At 46.6% G+C, this 18,443-nt stretch overlaps 3 protein-coding genes across 3 annotated transcripts; 1 reads left to right on the top strand and 2 right to left on the bottom strand.

The window, feature by feature from the left end:
* Positions 1-392: 392 nt before the first annotated feature.
* LOC112900033 (probable aldo-keto reductase 3) lies at positions 393-1,981 on the top strand. The gene is made up of 4 exons (XM_025968732.1): positions 393-875; positions 964-1,136; positions 1,248-1,350; positions 1,454-1,981. Exons 1-4 carry the CDS (start codon positions 453-455, stop codon positions 1,793-1,795), a joined length of 1,041 nt encoding a protein of 346 aa, XP_025824517.1. The 5' UTR covers positions 393-452; the 3' UTR covers positions 1,796-1,981.
* A 3,333-nt stretch (positions 1,982-5,314) lies between these two features.
* LOC112899687 (probable aldo-keto reductase 2) lies at positions 5,315-8,723 on the bottom strand. Its single transcript, XM_025968259.1, has 4 exons — positions 8,205-8,723; positions 6,143-6,315; positions 5,957-6,059; positions 5,315-5,866 (listed from the first exon to the last, which is right to left on the bottom strand). Exons 1-4 carry the CDS (start codon positions 8,628-8,630, stop codon positions 5,531-5,533), a joined length of 1,038 nt encoding a protein of 345 aa, XP_025824044.1. The 5' UTR covers positions 8,631-8,723; the 3' UTR covers positions 5,315-5,530.
* A 7,289-nt stretch (positions 8,724-16,012) lies between these two features.
* Positions 16,013-18,443, bottom strand: LOC112899686 (probable aldo-keto reductase 2). The gene is made up of 5 exons (XM_025968258.1): positions 18,168-18,443; positions 17,867-18,070; positions 16,917-17,089; positions 16,723-16,825; positions 16,013-16,590 (listed from the first exon to the last, which is right to left on the bottom strand). The coding sequence occupies exons 1-5, from the start codon at positions 18,390-18,392 to the stop codon at positions 16,249-16,251; spliced, it is 1,047 nt and encodes a 348-aa protein (XP_025824043.1). The 5' UTR covers positions 18,393-18,443; the 3' UTR covers positions 16,013-16,248.

Here is an 18,443-nt window from a genome sequence, read left to right as displayed (position 1 = left end):
TTCGTCGGCTAGTTTGCTGCCGACGAAAATAGTGATATGTTTTCGTCGGCCCTTTTGGACCGACGAAAATAAGTAGTAATTTCGTCGGCCTGTTTCGGCCGACGAAATAAATTTAATATTTTCGTCGGCCGTCTGTTTGGCCGACGAAATTAAACGTGGCCGACGAAAATATTCTGTTTTCCTGTAGTGCTAGTAAGGATTCCTGAATCTACATATTTGTTTAGCCCCTGAAAAACTATGGCCTTTGCACCAACGCCGACGTGACCTAAGCCATGACGCGCCGGCGGCTACAAGCTTCTCAACACTCACCCATGTGACCTACTCCATGACGCCTACGACGGACTACAAATAGCCCAGCTCTGGTAACCGCAGCAGCAACACAGAAGCCGGCCGACAGTCGCAGAAGCAAGCGCAACACAAACAGCAAACTAGCATCGACCGGTGGTGCAGCGATGGCGGTGGCGGCTCCGGCGTCCGTGCCGCGCATGAAGCTGGGCTCCCAGGGGCTGGAGGTCTCGGCGCAGGGTCTCGGCTGCATGGGCATGTCCATGGCGTACGGCGAGCGCAAGCCGGAAGCCGACATGGTGGCGCTCCTCCGCCACGCCGTCGCCGCGGGGGTCACCTTCCTCGACACCTCCGACGTCTACGGCCCGCACACCAACGAGGTCCTCATCGGCACGGCGCTGCAGGGCGGGGTGAGGGAGAAGGTGCAGCTCGCCACCAAGTTCGGCATCACGCCGGACCTGATGGAGGTGCGCGGCGAACCGGCGTACGTGCGCGCGGCGTGCGAGGGCAGCCTCCGGCGCCTCGGCGTCGACTGCATCGACCTCTACTACCAGCACCGCATCGACATCAGGGTGCCCGTCGAGGTCACGGTAAGTCTGTCACATTGGTTCCTGCTGCACGTTCAGCTTCTTGCTAGTAGTTTCCTTCTTAGCCTGGATTGCTGGATTTGACGTGCAGATTGGTGAGCTCAAGAAGCTGGTTGAAGAAGGGAAGATAAAGTACATCGGACTGTCCGAAGCGTCTGCATCAACAATCAGAAGAGCGCACGCAGTTCACCCGATCACCGCCGTCCAGGTGGAGTGGTCTCTCTGGTCACGAGATGTAGAGCAGGATATAATCCCAACGTGCAGGTACAGTGTTTGCAGAAGAAACAAGAGTCCCTGTTATTACCGGAATTGACTATAAGATAACTCTTGTAAGATACTATGTCCTGAACTTTCTTTGTGTTCTGATGATTTCAGAGAACTTGGCATTGGGATCGTGGCATACAGTCCATTAGGCAGAGGGTTTTTCTCCGGTGGAGCCAAACTGGTCAAGGAACTGCCCGACGACGATTTCCGCAAGGTGAACTATCCATGATCTATCTAATAAGACTACAATTTGGCAAGTGCCCTACTGTTCATGGTTCATCCTTTCACTCAAATCTTCAATCCCGTTTTTCTTTCAGAATCTACCAAGATTCCAGCCAGAGAACCTGGAGAAGAACGCCCTCATATTTGAGCGTGTCAGTGAGCTGGCCGCAAGGAAAGGCTGCACGTCATCGCAGCTCGCACTAGCCTGGGTTCACCATCAGGGAAGCGATGTCTGCCCCATACCTGGAACCACAAAGATCAACAACTTCAACCAGAACCTGGGAGCGTTGTCGGTGAAGCTCACGCCCGAGGAGATGGCAGAGCTTGAGTCCTATGCCGCCATGGATGATGTCCAAGGTGACCGGTATCACAGCACATTCCTGAATACCTGGAAGGATTCAGACACCCCTCCTCTGTCATCTTGGAAAGGAAATTAGAAATGGGTACTGTTATCTGAGTGCATTCGCTATAGATGTATTTGCATAGTTGCCACCATCAGAGCACCTCGAGCTAGGTGATTATATATCATACAAGCAAATAAATGTTGTAAGGATCTTTTTGAAATATCTTGTTTCCCATTATAATTTAAAAGATCGCATTGTGCGTAATTTCCTCTTCATAAATCTCTGGGGATCAATTAACACACCATGAATAGACCTTGAGTGCACTTCTGGAAGAAATGTAGGATCTCAATTAACACAGCTATACTCAGATTTATTCCAGATTGAATAAGCATTCTGTTTGTTGTATTTCCTGAAGATGATGATAGTTTAGTTTGGTGATCCGCTTCGATCTTCTGGCAATTTCAATAGAAAAACGTTGTATGCCATACTAAATGTTAGATGTGCTCATCCATCAATGTACCTGCCCAGAGAAATATTATGGAATTTCTCCAAAGAAGTCATAGTTTTTTATTACTGTTAGAATAATAAACGGAAGCAATGATTGATCTACAAAGATGATATAGCAAGATCACAGACGAAGCAATAATGCTGCTTACATAATAAACGGAAGCAATGATTGATCTACAAAGATGATATAGCAAGATCACAGACGAAGCAATAATGCTGCTTACCTTAGTGTGTTGAAAACGTAGGCTCTTTCTCTAAGCTTCAGATAGCACAAAGTTGATTTGTTATTAACTTCTTGTTGCACCTTGAGAATCCACGAACCATTGTGGGATAGTATATTTAGCTCTATTGATTATTATAGTCTGGCTGCAGATAGCCACCAGCCAAGTGGGGTTAGTTGTAAATGGCAGGCATGATATCGTAAGCTGCCCTATAATATGGCACTGATCTATATGCATGTACCTTGTATGGATCGATGCAAGTCGCTATCATATCATATCGATCGTCAATCGTCATGAGGCCACATCACAAGAATTAGGGGCACCGTCCCATCATAACCTGCGCATTCATGTTTGTGCCTATCGTCCGCCTGCCTTCTATTCAGTTTATTTGTTCGAAACTACTCACTAAAGGTGCTTTTCGCGTTGTCTGTAAAATCTTCAAATATGGATCATTTTATCTTAATGTGAAAATATTACCAACTGTATCTCTAAAAGTATGCAAGATTTAAGTTTGCCATAGTAAAATCTTCTATTTATTTCTCTAAATTTTTGTCACTGATGTCCTACATCCATATGCAATTTCCACGATTTATTAACATTATTTGAGGAGAACAGTAGGGCCGAGGCGATACCTACTGGTTATATATATTTATATTTGAAAGAGAACAAGAAGAAGGAAATAGAACAAGATTACACGAGGGACGATAGCCATGAGCTAATTTGGGGAAGTATCTGTTCTTCCCTCTTAGCATAGGAAAATTGTAACAAGAGTCAAATATGTTTCGGATTTGAAAGAAGCACACCGCTGCATAGAGACGTGGCAATCGATTGCTTGACTTAGGGCCACAAACATATATAGTTGCATTCTCATTTAACAATTAGGAAAAGTTCAGTTTACACCCTCGAATTATAGCAAATTCTGTTTTTTTATGAACCTACTTGAGCACGGATTTTATTAAGAGAAAAGCAGTACGACCATTATAAACCTTAACAGGCAGAGGCTATTAAGGCGGATACAAAGCACCACCAAGCAAGTGGTAGGCAACCCCAACAACAAACAAGAGCAATAACAAATGAGGGGAAACTCACACGAACCCACAAACCTAGACACGTCCACACAACTGAACCTGCTAAAGGATACTACAATATCAAGGGTGCAAAGGTCCGCAACAAAATAAAGGTGGCAAAGCATCCACCCGACCAAATAACTATGGTGGCAAAGCATCCACCCGAAGTGATCACCAATCAAAACAACAATGGTGGTAAAGCATCCGCCAGCGAAGAGAAGCGACAAAGCATCTGCCAGCGAAGAGGAGCGGCAAAGCTTCCACTAGACGACGACCTATGCAACTCGGATGATGCAGACGAAACTAAGTGAAGGCAGGCATAAACGTGAAGACCCTCCGAGGAAAGCTGACGACCACCACTAGCAGAGCTTCCAAGACGATGCCTCAAGGGAGGAAGCGTCACCATAGGCGCCGCCGTCGTCCGACCACATGGTCAAGGCTTTCACCCGGAAGATCACCGGAGAGGAGGGAAGGGGAAAATGATGCCATCAACAAGGTAAACGACGTCTGAAGGCGTCACCATCATTGGCCCATAAGCAGACCTTAGGCTTTCGCCTTCACCCCATTCCGTCCCAAAAAGCCGAACGAAACGCCGAGCACCCTAGAGCGCTGCCGGCCAGCAACACGCCACGTAAAGCCACAAGAAGGCTGACACCCAGGGCCAGAGGCCGGCGACCGGCAGAGGAGGCGAGGGAGCGCTAGCCCCAAACCCGAGGTGGTGCACCCGCCCGGAGACGTGGCATGTGAGAACGGCTAGCTCCGGGGCGAGCGGCAGTGGCGGTGGCGCAGCCACCCGAGGCACCAAAGGCATGCACGAGCCACCGGAGCGCGCGCCCAAGCCACCGGAGGCAGGGCCAGCCGGGGATGGGGGCTGAGCGGCAGCGGCGGCATGGCTAGCCCCGGGGTGACCGGGCGGAGGTGGTGCGGCCATCCGAGGCACTTGGGGAAGGCGTGAAGCGGCCACCAGAGCCACCGAAGCACGCGCCCGAGTCACCGGAGGCAGGGCCGGCCGGGCCGGCACCCCCGCCGGGAGCGGCCAGATCTGGCCCAGGGGACCCTGGAGCCGGCTACAGGGAGGCCTGATCAGGCCCCGGCGGCTGGTGGCGTGGCATCGTCGAGCAGGTCAGGTTGGAGGTCGGGGGAGAGAAACAGGGAGGAGAGGGAGGGGGGAGGACGCGAACTGAGCTGACGTCGGCTCAGCCACGAGCCGTCGCCGCCGCCCGGTCGGTCGCTGGTGACGGCTCGGGTCGCCCCCGAGTTGCCAGGCAGAGCGACGCGAGGGGAGGACTACAAACCGGATAAGTGGATAATTACTGATATCCAAATGTCAAAACTAGACAAATTTGGCCCTTCTGGTGGTTTCAAAGGTGGTTTTGTATTTTTACAAAAATTAAAAATTCTAGTTAGATCTAAAAAATCAAAACTAATTCATTTTAATTCAGAAAAGTATGAGACTAGTACCCATTTTTTCTGAAAATATAACCTATCTATTGTTTCTCTATTTGTGTCTTACATATTAAAAAATAATAGGTATAGCTATAACAAAAAAATTACTAGGAATATAAAAAAATTGGATCCGAATAACTGACACGTAAAGTGTCAATAGATGGTTACATGTTTAGAAAATTACTGGCACCCGTTTCATGTTTTTTATTTAGAATATAAATTTTTTGGTTTAAACTTGAATATTTAATTTCCACAAAATGAAAAAGCAACTTTGAAACCACCTAAAGTATCAAATTTGTCCAGTTTCGATAGTTGGACGGCCTCCGTTATCCGGTTTTGTGTTAAAGGTTAAAGTCAAATTTTTATAATAGTTTAAGGATGTAAACTGAACTTTTTCCTTAACAATTTATTCATACACTGCATTATTTCTCACTTCATGCAAAAACACAACCTCGCCATCATACACGAGTATCACCCAACTCACAAATGTTGCCATTGCTTTTTGCCAACACCAAGGAACGTCCTGAAAACAACATCAGGAGGTATAACAAAGCCCAGGTATCAGACCGTGCACGTAAGTAGCTGTATTACTCAGCCTTCCAGGAGGACAAGGGAGGGGTCTCAGAATCCTTCCAAGTGTTGAGGAAGTCATGGTAGCGATCACCCTGGACATCCGCCGAGGCATAGGACTCGAGCTCAGCCATGTCTTCAGGCGTGAGCTTCACGGACAAGGCCGCCACATTATTGTTGAAGTTCTCAATTTTTGTTGTCCCAGGTATGGGGCAGACATCAGGTCCCTGGTGGTGAACCCATGCCAACGCCAGCTGAGATGGCGTGCACCCCTTCCTTACCGCCATTGCATTCACTTTTTCAAATATCAAGGCATTCTTCTCTAGGTTTTCTGGCTGAAACCTAGGCAAATCCTGAAAAATGCATATGATGCATGGTTCATTGGAAAGGCTAAACTGTGCAGAGATAATATGTTTGTACGAAGGTAGTTAAGAGATGTAAACCTTACGGAAATCTTGATCAGAAAGTGTGTTGACCAGGTTAGGCCCGCTTGACAGGAACCCTCTGCCTAGTGGACTATATGCCACTATTCCAATGCCAAGCTCCCTGAAATTATCAGAACAAGTGGTTGGTTCTTAAGACAATAGTATAGATACTTTCAGGTACTCAAAGGTAGGTCATGGAAAGACCTGCAAGTTGGGATTATTTCTGCTTCAACATCTCTTGACCAGAGGGACCACTCCATCTGGACAGCGGTGATCGGATGAACTGCGTGCGCCCTCCTGATTGTCGACGCCGATGCTTCTGACAGGCCAATGTATTTTATCTTACCCTCTTCGACTAGTTTCTTGAGTTCACCTACCTGTACATTGTAAGAAACATGGCTCAATTATTTTATAATTATGATTTTGGTGACTGTGTGACAATATAGTTAATGGGACTAATAAGTTTGTGAGCTCAAGATTTGTAGAATTTCTAGATCCCATAGATAAAGTCCAATTTATGGTCAAGATGTCCAAATCCCTATCAAGGTGTCCAACTTTAAGTGAAAAACTAGAGATAGAATATATTTAGGGTCTCCAAATAACCGCAGCGACGATTTGGATAAGGTGCAGTAGAAATCAGTCGACCGGTTAAACCGACGGTCTAGAAAATGAACTGATCGGTGCATTGGAGAATTTCTACTCTCATCAAGTAAGTAGCACCAGTTTAACCGACGGTATGCGTCGGTGCATCTATCAGCTGCAATGACGATCAAGTGAAGAAACATAGAGGCACCGGTTGAACCGACGGTCATAAAGAAGGCGTCGGTGCATTGATACTTCAATGTTGCAAAACGGTTTTTGGAGTTGGAGATGACTGTTTCAGTAAAAATCATCAGCACCGGTTGAACTGATGGTGCGTCAGTGCAAATGACGCAAGCAACCTAAGGTGTGGCATAGAGACATTCAACAGCTAGCATGTATATTCAGAGCGACCGGTTAAGATGACGGCTAAGACCGGTTTAACCGACGCTTTAGGCTTTTTGGTAGAAAAGCATACAACGGGTAGGAGTGGATTTCTAGCCTATATAAGGTCTCACCCCGGATCATTTGAGTCTGCTGGAGTTCATAAGAAGCTACAGAAACTCTGCTGAAGTTCTCCGAGCCAACCAAAGAGCTCATTGATCAAATCCTTCGATTTAGCATAGGATCTATGAGGTGTAGTGCTAGGCTAGCTCTAGAGATAGTGTGAGAGTAAGGTGTTGTGATCTTGCGATGGTTCTTGAGTGAACCTCAAGCTTGTACCTCAGTGCGCCAGCTACTTGGAGTCTTGGTAGCTCGCCAGCAAGTCATCGCCCCTACGGCTTGGTGTGGAGCGGCAACGACGGCTTTGTACGGGGGAGGAGAAGATCCCTCCTTCATGGGAAGTTCCGTAGTGAAGGCGACATCAAGGTGACTGGGGACTTGGCGTGAGCCTTAATGGCCGAGCCTTTATGGCAAGTCAAGGGGAGTCCCGAAAGAGACTTGCTACTCTTTGTGAGTGCTTCAACAACATAGACTACAGGTGGCTTAGTGGCTATCGATACCACGGTCACCTTGATTTATGCTTCCGTATTCATACTTGCAACTTATATGCCTTTACTTTCTTAGTGTAGTATCTTGTTAGGATTAGCTATAGGTTACAAACTTATTTTGGGATGAGAGTTTCACACTAGGTGAACCGTAGTTGCATATCTTGATAGCATGTTCTAGATTATGTTTTGTGCAAACTAGTTTGAGCCATAGGTTAAAATTTTAAGTTTGTCTAATTTAACCCCTCCTCTTTTAAGCTACAAGCACCGATTCCTTTCGTACCTGCCAAGAATATGGGCTTATTTTCCATATTAGTATTAAAGTCTGTTTATTGGATACAAACTGCAATCCTAACGAGTTCGGCAAAGTGCAGGCAGGAGCAGGGGAGACCATTTTCTGGTTCTGAAACTTTGAATGATTTTCTTCAAAAGTTCCATTTTTCTTCTGCAAATGTATACTCACAGGTCTTTTAGGTTTGACAAAACCTTAGCTTGGAGGTAAAACAAAATTCCGAGGGATTGAAAAGACGATGAGACCAATGCAAAATAAATTGGGGAAACCTCAAGGATAGTGTAGAAGAATTAAGAGAGGATCTATTCCGCAAAGAAGTAAATAGGTGGCAAAGACATCCCTTGGCTAGACCTACTGTGTCGGCGTGACCGCGTGAAATTTATTGTGAAGTTGAAAGTGGCCTCACCGTGATCTCGATGGGCACCCTGGTGTCGATCCGGTGCTGGTAGTAGAGGTCGATGCAGTCCACACCCAGCCGCTTGAGGCTGCCCTCGCACGCTGCACGCACATACGCCGGGTCCCCGCGGATCTCACGGGTACCGTCATCCAGGCGTATGCCGAACTTGGTGGCCAACTGCACCTTCTCCCTCACACCTCCCTGCAGCGCCTTGCCGAGGAGGATCTCGTTGGTGTGGGGGCCGTAGACGTCGGAGGTGTCGAGGAGGGTGACGCCGGCGGCGACGGCGTGGTGGATGAGCGCGATCATGTCCGGCTCGGGCTTCGGGGGGCCGTAGTAGGCAGACATGCCCATGCAGCCGAGTCCCAACGCCGGGACCTCCAGCCCCTGCGACCCCAGCTTCATACGCGGCACCGTCACTGGAGCAGCAGCCATGGCCGACCGGACTTCTAGTCGAAGCTAGTTGGCTAGATGTGCTCTTTCCTACCTGAGAGCTGACTGCGGCTTAGCACTAGTTTGAGTGCTCAGTGAACTGTGAAGTGGGCTTATTGGTGGCTCAATTTATATTGCTGTTGGTTGGCCAAAACGATGCGTCACCCGGCGGCTTTTGTGGTTCTGAGCATGATGGTTTTGCTACGGAGGAAAGTTGGTATAGAACGAATTCGCTGGTGGACGAATAAAAAATAAATGAATTTATTTTATACTGCGGCGGCCCACTCTTGATATTATTAGTAAAATTAAATTGAGGGAGAGGCCTGTTATTCCTTGAAATCTTATTCTTAAAGGGAAATTCTAAACAACGTATGAGTGTTCCAACACTCAAATTTTCTTGCCACCGTGGGTCTGCTTCTCCGTCCCTCCCTTCTCACCTTCGGCGAAGAATTATGGTTAGGATCTAGGACGAGGGGTTGGTATGGTAGCTTTGGGTTTGGACGATGCTCCCTCAAGTTTATTATAAGTACCAATAATTTGAAAGATTTTATACCAGGGCAACCATACCCCAAGGACCATTATTATAATGAAAAAACAAGGAACAAAGAAGCTTTATTCTTCATGTGAGGTCAAGCTAAGGCTAACGTGTAATTTTTTTTGTACCATTACTGCTTCAACAATTGCAGATATTGATGATCCATCATAGTGGGGTCGGTACATATAGCCGCCCTTGGCATCATTATCACTAACTGGGTTGCAGCTTTTTAGGTCACCTAATAGCATCTATTGGCATCAGGTAGTGGTTAGGTTTTTCTCAATGATTTTCCTCCAGCAGTGGTGACCCTATTTCCTCAGGTGCGTTAAAAACTGAGTGCTTTTCTTAGGGTCTACCTTATAGTGCTGAGTTTTTTAGTAGGCCGGTGGATTTTGCATCCTTTGTATATGTTGTCTGGTTGCAGATAGCCGCCAGCAAAGTGGAAGTTGTTGTCAATGACCTTGATACTTTATAGTGCAATATATTATTTGGACTGATGATTACAAATCCTTATATCACAAGATCTTTCGACACCAATCACATTTCGTGAGTAGTTGTGGCTTACCTAGTCGGAGGTTGTGTACGCGTGGAACAAATAAATTGAAAGCCATCATGCCGATGAAGAGAGGAGGGTCCAAGTCACACGTCAACAAGGGAAGACAGGATTTGGTCTCAATTACAGGCCTCTCACACTGCACTCTTTTTACCTAATCTCTTTCAACCCTTCAGTCTTTCACACTTGGACCACATATTTCCTATTGCCGCAATGATTACGTTTTGAGAAAATTTTTTGTTGCCAGTGAAAATTATAGCCATCCCTTCTATGCCATCCAAATTTAGATCATCGCTTTAATGCCACTGGTAATTTTTCATCCCTTGTGTGCCATTGCAGTCATAGTGTTGTTAAATGGAGGTTGAAAAGACAATACTGCACATAGAGGTACCAATATAATTGGCCATTCGAGCCGCCCGATACGGTAGAGCCTAGTCCCGACTCGGCCCGGCATGATTAGGCCCGGCCCAATTGGCTTGATTACTCATTCGTGCCGGACCAGGCCGGCCCACATACTGAGGCCTCAGCCCAGGCACGGCATGGGGGACTTAGTCGTGTCAGGCCGGCCCGTCGGCCCGATTGGCCCGTTAAGCACTGCAGGCACAAGGAGGACCCGAGCCGGACGCGCCACTGCGCAGGAAGGAGTTGGCGGCGGCGCCGGAAATGGCGTTGAGAGCGGAGAGAAGGAGCTGGCGACGCTGGCCCAGCCAAGTCGTGAGGAGCGGGCAGCGCCGGCTACCACGACGCGAGGAGTGGGCAGCGCCAGCCGCCATGGTGTGAGGAGGAGAGGGGGAGGCACCGGCCGCCGCGACGCGAGGAGGAGAGGAGGTGGCGGCGGCTCCGCAGCACGGGGGAAACGAGGTGGAACGCCGGCTGCGGTTCGGGAGGAGAGGAGGGGGCAGTGCCGACCGCGGTGCGGGGGGAGAGGAGGTGGCAGTGACGGCCGCGACCTAGAGGAGGAGGCAATGCCGCCAGCGGCCCGAAGGAGGAGGGGCGGCGCTAGCTGCCGGAGGAGGAAGGGGCGGCGTGAGGAGGGCGGAGGGAGGGGCGGCGGCTGCTGGGAGAGGATAAGGAGGCAGACTAGCAACTTGGGTTTGGGGAAATTGTAGTTATATATGTGGGCTGATGTGTAGTAATCGGACCGACCATCTAATCAGGTCGTGCCGTGCCGGCCCACAGGCTAAGGGAGCAGCCCAGGCACGGCACGGGGCTCCTGCCGAGCCAAAAGGTCGTGCCATGGGCCGGCTCACAGGCCTCGGGCCGGATGCAAAACTATTGATATCAAAGACATTCACTAATTGCAAGCTAGCCGGCCTCGGCCCTTGCGCCTCCGATGTCGACGAGGTGGCTGGGACCCACCCGAAGCTGACTCCAGTGCGGCTCATCGCTGCCAGCCTGGTAGAGATGAGAGCCCTCATGTTATTGTTATCCACTGCGGACGGCGGATCCCTCGCAAGGTGCCGCTCACGATGCTGCCTTCTCCTGCTGGATTAGGATGAGCAGTTCCGCTCCTGCAAGCGGAGCGCTCGATTCCGCCAAGACTGAGAGGGGCGGGATGGGGGGGGGGGGGCGGGGGCGGGTGCGGCCGCTCGAGCAGGAGCCGCGGACGCGCTTGAGCGATGGTCTGCGAATGATGGCGGACGGAGGAGCTCCGTCATCCATCAGGTCGGCGGAGGCTAAGCTAGATTTAAGATGGAGTCGATGTGCCAAGACGATTGTGAATAAGGTTGTGGAGGAGTAAAATTGGAAAAAAGGTAAAAGATGAAGATGTTTTAACGGCATCACGACGGCAATGGCATTAAAGAGAAAAAAAATAGAACTGATGGCATGGGAGGGATGATATAATTTTGGATGGTATAGAAGGGATGATTATAATTTCCAATGGCATACAAGAAAATTTCTCTTAAAAATCCAGTCAAGCAAGCAAGAAGTAGAGAACATAAGGCTTGTACTCAAGCTATAAGTAGAGATTGTTTGGTTTCACAAATGTTGCCCATCAAGAATTGATGTCATCTACAAGGTAATACCATATTGTATAAGTTGGACCACTGATGAATTAACTTTTGGGCTTCCCACTCAGCTAGATTTGCAAAAGCATGCGGACAATAAAGAATATTGATATCATTGTACGTGAAACCGTGATAAACCAAAATAATAAGCATACCAAATCCAAAGATTTGGAGAAGCAATGGCTTTGAGACTATCTATGCACATGCTATAAGGCAGTTTTTCCACTGCACACGTAAGTATTCTATAGGAAAACCCCTTTGTTGTCCAATTGCAAGCAATCTAGCCGCGTCATGCTCATTTGGAGATAGGAGCTCTTAAAAGACTTCTAAGAGATTCTAAGACAATACTTCCACAAATTTGAAAATATTGGTCCATAAAATCTGGCGGTACTCCATAACTTATCATCATGTATGCTGCAGTAATTTTCTGCAAACTAGATGATCATATCCAAGCCATCTTCATCTATCATTTTTTGCAGAAAATAATTATCACGTTCCTCTAGACTTTGCACTATGCTTAGAAACAGAGTACATACCTGAGTGGAGAAAAAAGAATAAGAAAACATGTGTGTAACAAGAGGATGGACAAATAAGCCAAACAAAAAGAATGGATTATTTGCAAACCTATGCCGAAGATGGAAGCCCTGTGTGTGCTTGCTGTAATGTACTAAGGATGAGTTCAGGCTCATCATCATCATCCGACGAGGACAACGAGTCTAAGCGAGAGAGATGATTTTTTTCAGGATAGAAGGAACAACAAAATAAATGACTTGGTGTATGAACGCGGTGAATGGGCATGTGTAGGTGGTGAAAAAAATGGTTGTTTGACATACATTGAGAAATAACCTTTGGAAATAAAATCATACAAAAAATGTCGTTGGAATTGTTTACGTATGTAATGATTAGCTTGTTAGTTACACGATATAAATAAATACAGAAATTATGGTTGACAGAAAGTAGTGACGGGGCTTTCGAAATTTCAGAATTGGGCGTCTCCCTAGGCCAATGTCCAGAACGAATAATCTCTACTGCTAAAAAAAAATTAATGGTGACAAATTCTTCTTTCATCTTACTCGTGGTGCGACGTGCCTTTCCTCCCCCATTTTATTTGTGTCATACCCTAAAATATTTAATTTTAGAATGTGAGTATCTTTTAGAACGTGTTCATCTATAAATAGGGTTTTCCAAGAATTTTCCAGAATTTTCTGAAAATTATTCTCAATTTTCTAGAGCTAAATCCATTATTGAAAGGCTCTAAAATATTTATCACGAGCTCCAAGTATTTTATTTGGACTTCTCGTGTCCCAAACTATCTCCTGGAAATTTTCCTAGAATTTTGGGAACTTCAACGTATATGCTTTTCATTGTTTAAAATATTCTAAACAACGTATTTTGAGCTCAAGGCTTATTCTAAAGGCTTAGTGCTGTCTAGGTAGTGCTCAGAAAATAAGGAGAGAGTGAGGGGAAGTTAGGGAGGCCGTTGTCGCCCCAACGCTCTTTTTTGGTTTGTATCTTGACGGATGCTTATCAATTAGATTAGAATAATTGTTCATAATTTTCTTTGCACTTTAGCTTTTTAAGTTAAGTAACAGTTCTAGTCTCTTAATTGTTTATAGGATCATTCGTTCACTAGTTTAGTGGGTGCTGCAAAGTAAAATTTATAATAGAGACGGATGTTGTTGTACATCTCTGGATTTAGTAAAAGACTGGACTTTACGTGTTAGTTGTATTATATTCTATAGCCATAACAGTCCCCATTCGAATATATCAGTACCGTATTGCCGGAGCGGACTAGATTTTATCTACAGAGAAACCAGTATCTTTAGATAAACAATTAAGATAGTTGTATCTAATCTTACATTTACATGCGATTAACGCCACCTCCGCCCGATTTCTCTCGCTCGCCCTACACGCCGCCGCCGCTGCCTCTGCTCGACTGACCGGAGCAGGGCGCCGGCGACCGCCGGCCGATTCACTGCCTCCGTCGCTCGCCGGACCAAGCAATCACCACTACGAGCTTCGCCATGTCGAGCCGAATCCATTTGGCCAGTACTCGCAGCCTCCCTGTCCGTGCAGAGCCGCCACCACGGAGTGGTATCGAAGCCGGCCGCTGCTTGCTGGATTTGGGCCAAATCCGGCGCTCTCCGCCATAGTTGAGCACACCCCGAAGTTCCCCTCCATCTCCTCTTCCTTTTTCCCTCCTCTCCGGCATCCCAAACACGCCCAGCCGCCGGCGAGCTCGTCGGCCGGAGGCCCTGTCTTCCATGGCCAGGAGCCCCTCGAGCTTTTGCAAGGAACCCCCTGCGAACCCCCTCCTCTAATGATTACTTGATTCCTAATCTTGGTTGCTCATCACGCTTGCAGGTCAGGGCTCCCAAATCAAGCACCTAGAACCAGCACCTAGAGATGATTGCACTCGTTGATCCAAGCAACCTGCTTGGTATGAACGGAGCTGGCATGCGCACCATGTGCTTGTCGAAATGCCAAACCACATAAACTGACATACTGGTATGGATTATCTCCATTGTTAGTCATTCAGTAGTGATTGGTCACTACATAGACGTTTGAATAACCTTGTTTTGATTTTCCCTTCTTTGCTGGCATGTTGATTGCTCTTACTTTGTCTTTGATGAATGCAAGAATTTGCTGAGTGACAGTATTACTTTTAAGCTTAGTTCTTACCTTTTGGATCATTTTGTCTAGGAAGAAAGCAAAATGGACAATAAGTTATGTGGCTGAAATTGTTCAATGCGGCAAGTAGCTGAGTACATTATGTAATGAACTGGTTGTGCCTGCGGTTAGGGGTGCAGTTTTGCTATCTGAGGGAGTGATCACTACTGCATACGCCTTTGCATTGGTGGAACAACGAGATGGTAGGAAAAATCAGATATGTCATAATTCCTCAGTGGTGATGTGCAGATTTAGAAAGGAATCAAGCGGCGACAGATGCTAGACTGGCATGGTCCATGCTAAGTTCTGCAGCGGTGACGGAATCTATACTGAATGAATTGCCATGGCTTCTAGAAATTCTGCACATCATTTCTCCTAAATATGCAAGGTAATGGTAATATTTTTTTTCATCTCTGCAAGATCTACTACGATGTAGGTATCAAAGTAAATGTAAGCTGACACATGTCAATTTGAGTTGAATATATCATCAACGCGCTTATTTTCTAATGGACATCATGTACACAATCTCGTGCTGCAAGGTGTGCTAATAAACTCAATGTACTAGAAGCTACAGTAATACTATTACAACGCGAACAAGCTGCAAGTTGAGATATAGGAGTAAGTGATCTTATAGATGTACAGCGAAGAACAACTTGAGGGCATTGAGAGCAGCATGGATGGAGAGGAGGTGGCAAACAACATAAGAGCGGGTGCCGCATAATGACCAGATGTTATTTCTACTATAATAAATTGATTGATGAGGTTTTTCTATGACCTTTGTATAGTGAGCTGACTGTGACCGAAGGAAAGCGTTACAAAGAGCTGATGTTCAGCTCCATCAATGTGGCATTTATGACGATCATGGATTCATGGTTGGGATAGTGGTAATATACGCCTACGCTGTCTTGTTTTGTTATTTTATTTTTGTCTTGACACAAAGACTGGTATCAAGCTCAATTTGGTTCCGTTTTCGGTCTTTCGGGATGAACTTTTCACTATCTTCTGGTATTAACTTTTGTAATGTACCCTAGAGCTTATATTCCCTACTGGAGATGCATCCACAATAAAGCTCACATAGTTGGAATTTTCCTGATGTAAACCGCAGTCAGCAACAGAACACATAGATATCATGTGATGGACGGTGAGAGACATCAACTATTGGCCCATCGAAATCGTCAGTTTGAAACTACCATTGCAATAAGTGCCAATGGACAGATAATTACTCTATAATTTATATTTTTAATCGAACTGTTCAATATAGATTGATCAAATATGTGTTGCTTGCTGTTGACATGCCATGACCCAGGTTTAAGAAATTCCAGCTATGATAGGACCATTGGCAAATGGCAATACGAGCCTGCTGCATCCAAAACCATTTTTTCCTTGAAAAAAAAAAGGGGCAGAAGAGCTAAATGAACCGAAAGATCCATGATGAACCAATAATGAACGTAGTGTGGGCCTTTATACTTATCTGGGCTAGGGCCTTTTATGATATTCGCCCCTTTCATCGAGAAGAGAGAGCCCACCACAAGCCCATGCATGAGCTCTTTTTCTTCAGCAAGAAGATTAGGCTTCTATGGTTCGTGTGTGTTGTCAATGGACCAGCCCTTGTAAATGATACCTAGACAAGATCCAGTTTCACACTCTTGTCTACTAAAAAAATTGAATTTACTCCTACAATGAACACTGACGATGATACAGTGCACAAGCTTATTCAGAGCACCAGAGTTTCAAACTTAAATTATTACAGGTATACGAAAACCAGCTTATTCGTCACACCAGGGGTTTTAAGCTTCAACTGCACATTCAAAGATACGGCAACGAACGCAGTTGAAGACGATATACGTAATTCAGCTACTCAGGTTTCCAAGATGACAATGGCCGGGTGTCGGAATCCTTCCATGTGATAGCCATAATTTCAGCGTTCCGGTCTCCGTGGACTTCACCTGCCGCAGCATATGACTCCAGTTCGGCCATCTCCTCTGGTGTCAGCTTCACAGACAGTGCTCCGACGTTCTGGTTGAAATTCTCAATTTTTGTTGTGCCTGGTATAGGGCAAACATCGCTTCCCTGGTGGTGAACCCAAGCCAATGCGAGTTGTGACGGGGTGCATCCTTTTCTTGCTGCCATTGCGTTGACACGCTCAAATATCTGGACGTTCTTGTCAAGATTCTCTGGTTGATATCGAGGAATAAGCTGCAGGAGTATGAAATTCTCGTTAGAAAGAAGCAACTAATAATCACATGTCTCATTGTTTTTGACCGACGGCTAGATGGATGAAACCATTGAATTCACAGAAAATAGATGAGCAAGATCAAAACAGGTCACCTTGCGGAAGTCGTCCTCGGACAGTGACTCTACCATTTTTGCCCCACTAGAAAAGAACCCTCTGCCTAGTGGACTGTAAGCCACAATCCCAATTCCAAGTTCTCTGAAAATTGTCACAAAAAGCACATAATAAAAAAATTCAAATTTCCTACTTTTTTAAGGGATAACTCTTATTTTTGACTGTCCGTGAATACCTGCAAGTAGGAATCACATCTTCTTCCACATCTCTGGACCATAACGACCACTCTATCTGAACTGCAGTAATAGGATGGACTGCATGAGCTCTTCTGATTGTTGATGAAGATGGTTCAGATAACCCGATATATTTTATCTTTCCTTCATCGACTAGCTTCTTGAGTTCACCAATCTAGCAACGAAAAAACTAAACTCAATAAAAAGCTAAAAAAGTAGTTCATGGCTTACATGGTGCATTACGGATTCTATGAAATGGTTGATGGCTTATTATTATTTCTAACCACTCATTCATTCTAGTCTCTAGACATGGACTTCTTCAACCAGTCTCCCCCAACCAACATCACTGTCATTAGTCTCACTGTCGAGCTGGAATTTCCCGACTTACAACCTTCATGCTCACAGCTATCGAACTAAGGAATCAAATAATAGATAAGGTCCTCTCACCGTGACCTTCTCTAGTATTGTATCTCGTGTTTCGTCGGTAGTTCAGAGGTTTGCTTTCCTGCAGCAAGCAAGTCTTGCTAGCTCGGCAATACAGCCTATAACTCCTTTGATAATTGGCACAACAAAGTCAGCAGATGGGTGAGTGATCTGATTAGGCATGGGCTGAATTCCCTCATCATCCCCGAGCTTAGCGATCATATGGAAACATCTAAATTGATGTATTTTCAATTGTGCTTCCTCGAGCTTAGCAACTGCCTTTGCTGCTTGCTGGAGAGGAAGCAGGTGTTTGGTGTTTGTTGGGGGCAACAGGGCTATCCCTTCTTAGTTCCTACTGCTCTTCCAGCAGGGGATAAGTATCTAGGTCAGGTCAGGTTCTTAATTTCTTCTGTATACGGGCGTGAACGTAACCTGGAAAGTAGTGCGTGTCATTGTGTCAAACTTTTCTTCTTCTATTAATGCAGCGGCATGCTGCTATTCTGCGTGCCCGAGAAAAAAAAATACTCACCGTGATCTCGATGGGCACCTTCTTATCGACACGGTGCTGAAAGTAGAGGTCAATGCAATTGACACCGAGTCTCTTGAGGCTTCCCTCACACGCTGCCCGGACGTACGCCGGGTCCCCGCAGATCTGGGGCTGGCCGTCGTCGCTGACGGTGATGCCGAACTTGGTGGCCAGCTCTACCTTCTCCCGGACTGCACCTTGCATCGCCTGCACATCAGAAATCAGAAGCATTGCATCGAATACATTCTGCTCAAACAGAAAAGGCCTAAGAAAATAAAGATTCAAAATCCGAGCCCCAACTGACCTTTCCGAGGAGGATCTCGTTGGTGTGTGGGCCGTAGACGTCGGAGGTGTCGAGGAAGGTGACTCCGGCGGCGACGGCGTGGTGGATGAGCTTGATCATGTCAGGCTCTGGCTTGGGCGGACCGTAGGCGCAGGACATGCCCATGCAGCCGAGGCCCTGCGCGGAGACCTCCAACCCCTGCGACCCCAGCTTGATGCGGGGGACGGTTACCGTGGCGGCAGCCATCGCCGGCAGGGTGCAAGATGCTCTCGGCTGCTAGTTGGAGTTGGAGTGTGA

The sequence above is a fragment of the Panicum hallii genome, chromosome 7 (assembly GCF_002211085.1).
Source record: "Panicum hallii strain FIL2 chromosome 7, PHallii_v3.1, whole genome shotgun sequence".
In the NCBI taxonomy this organism is placed as follows: domain Eukaryota; kingdom Viridiplantae; phylum Streptophyta; class Magnoliopsida; order Poales; family Poaceae; genus Panicum; species Panicum hallii.
This window is presented reverse-complemented; position numbering and strand designations above follow the sequence as displayed.

What these genes read in the sequence shown, in the direction of transcription:
- LOC112900033 (XM_025968732.1), top strand. Translation starts at nt 453, where the DNA reads ATGGCGGTGGCGGCTCCGGCGTCCGTGCCGCGCATGAAGCTGGGCTCC. An exon ending in GATATAATCCCAACGTGCAG is followed by an intron (nt 1,137 to 1,247) that starts GTACAGTGTTTG and finishes TGATGATTTCAG; the next exon opens with AGAACTTGGCATTGGGATCG. An exon ending in CCGACGACGATTTCCGCAAG is followed by an intron (nt 1,351 to 1,453) that starts GTGAACTATCCA and finishes TTTTTCTTTCAG; the next exon opens with AATCTACCAAGATTCCAGCC.
- LOC112899687 (XM_025968259.1), bottom strand. Translation starts at nt 8,630, where the DNA reads ATGGCTGCTGCTCCAGTGACGGTGCCGCGTATGAAGCTGGGGTCGCAG. An exon ending in GGGTGCCCATCGAGATCACG is followed by an intron (nt 6,316 to 8,204) that starts GTGAGGCCACTT and finishes TACAATGTACAG; the next exon opens with GTAGGTGAACTCAAGAAACT. An exon ending in GAAATAATCCCAACTTGCAG is followed by an intron (nt 6,060 to 6,142) that starts GTCTTTCCATGA and finishes TGATAATTTCAG; the next exon opens with GGAGCTTGGCATTGGAATAG.
- LOC112899686 (XM_025968258.1), bottom strand. Translation starts at nt 18,392, where the DNA reads ATGGCTGCCGCCACGGTAACCGTCCCCCGCATCAAGCTGGGGTCGCAG. An exon ending in AGGTGCCCATCGAGATCACG is followed by an intron (nt 17,090 to 17,866) that starts GTGAGTATTTTT and finishes TTTCGTTGCTAG; the next exon opens with ATTGGTGAACTCAAGAAGCT. An exon ending in CCGAGGACGACTTCCGCAAG is followed by an intron (nt 16,591 to 16,722) that starts GTGACCTGTTTT and finishes ATACTCCTGCAG; the next exon opens with CTTATTCCTCGATATCAACC.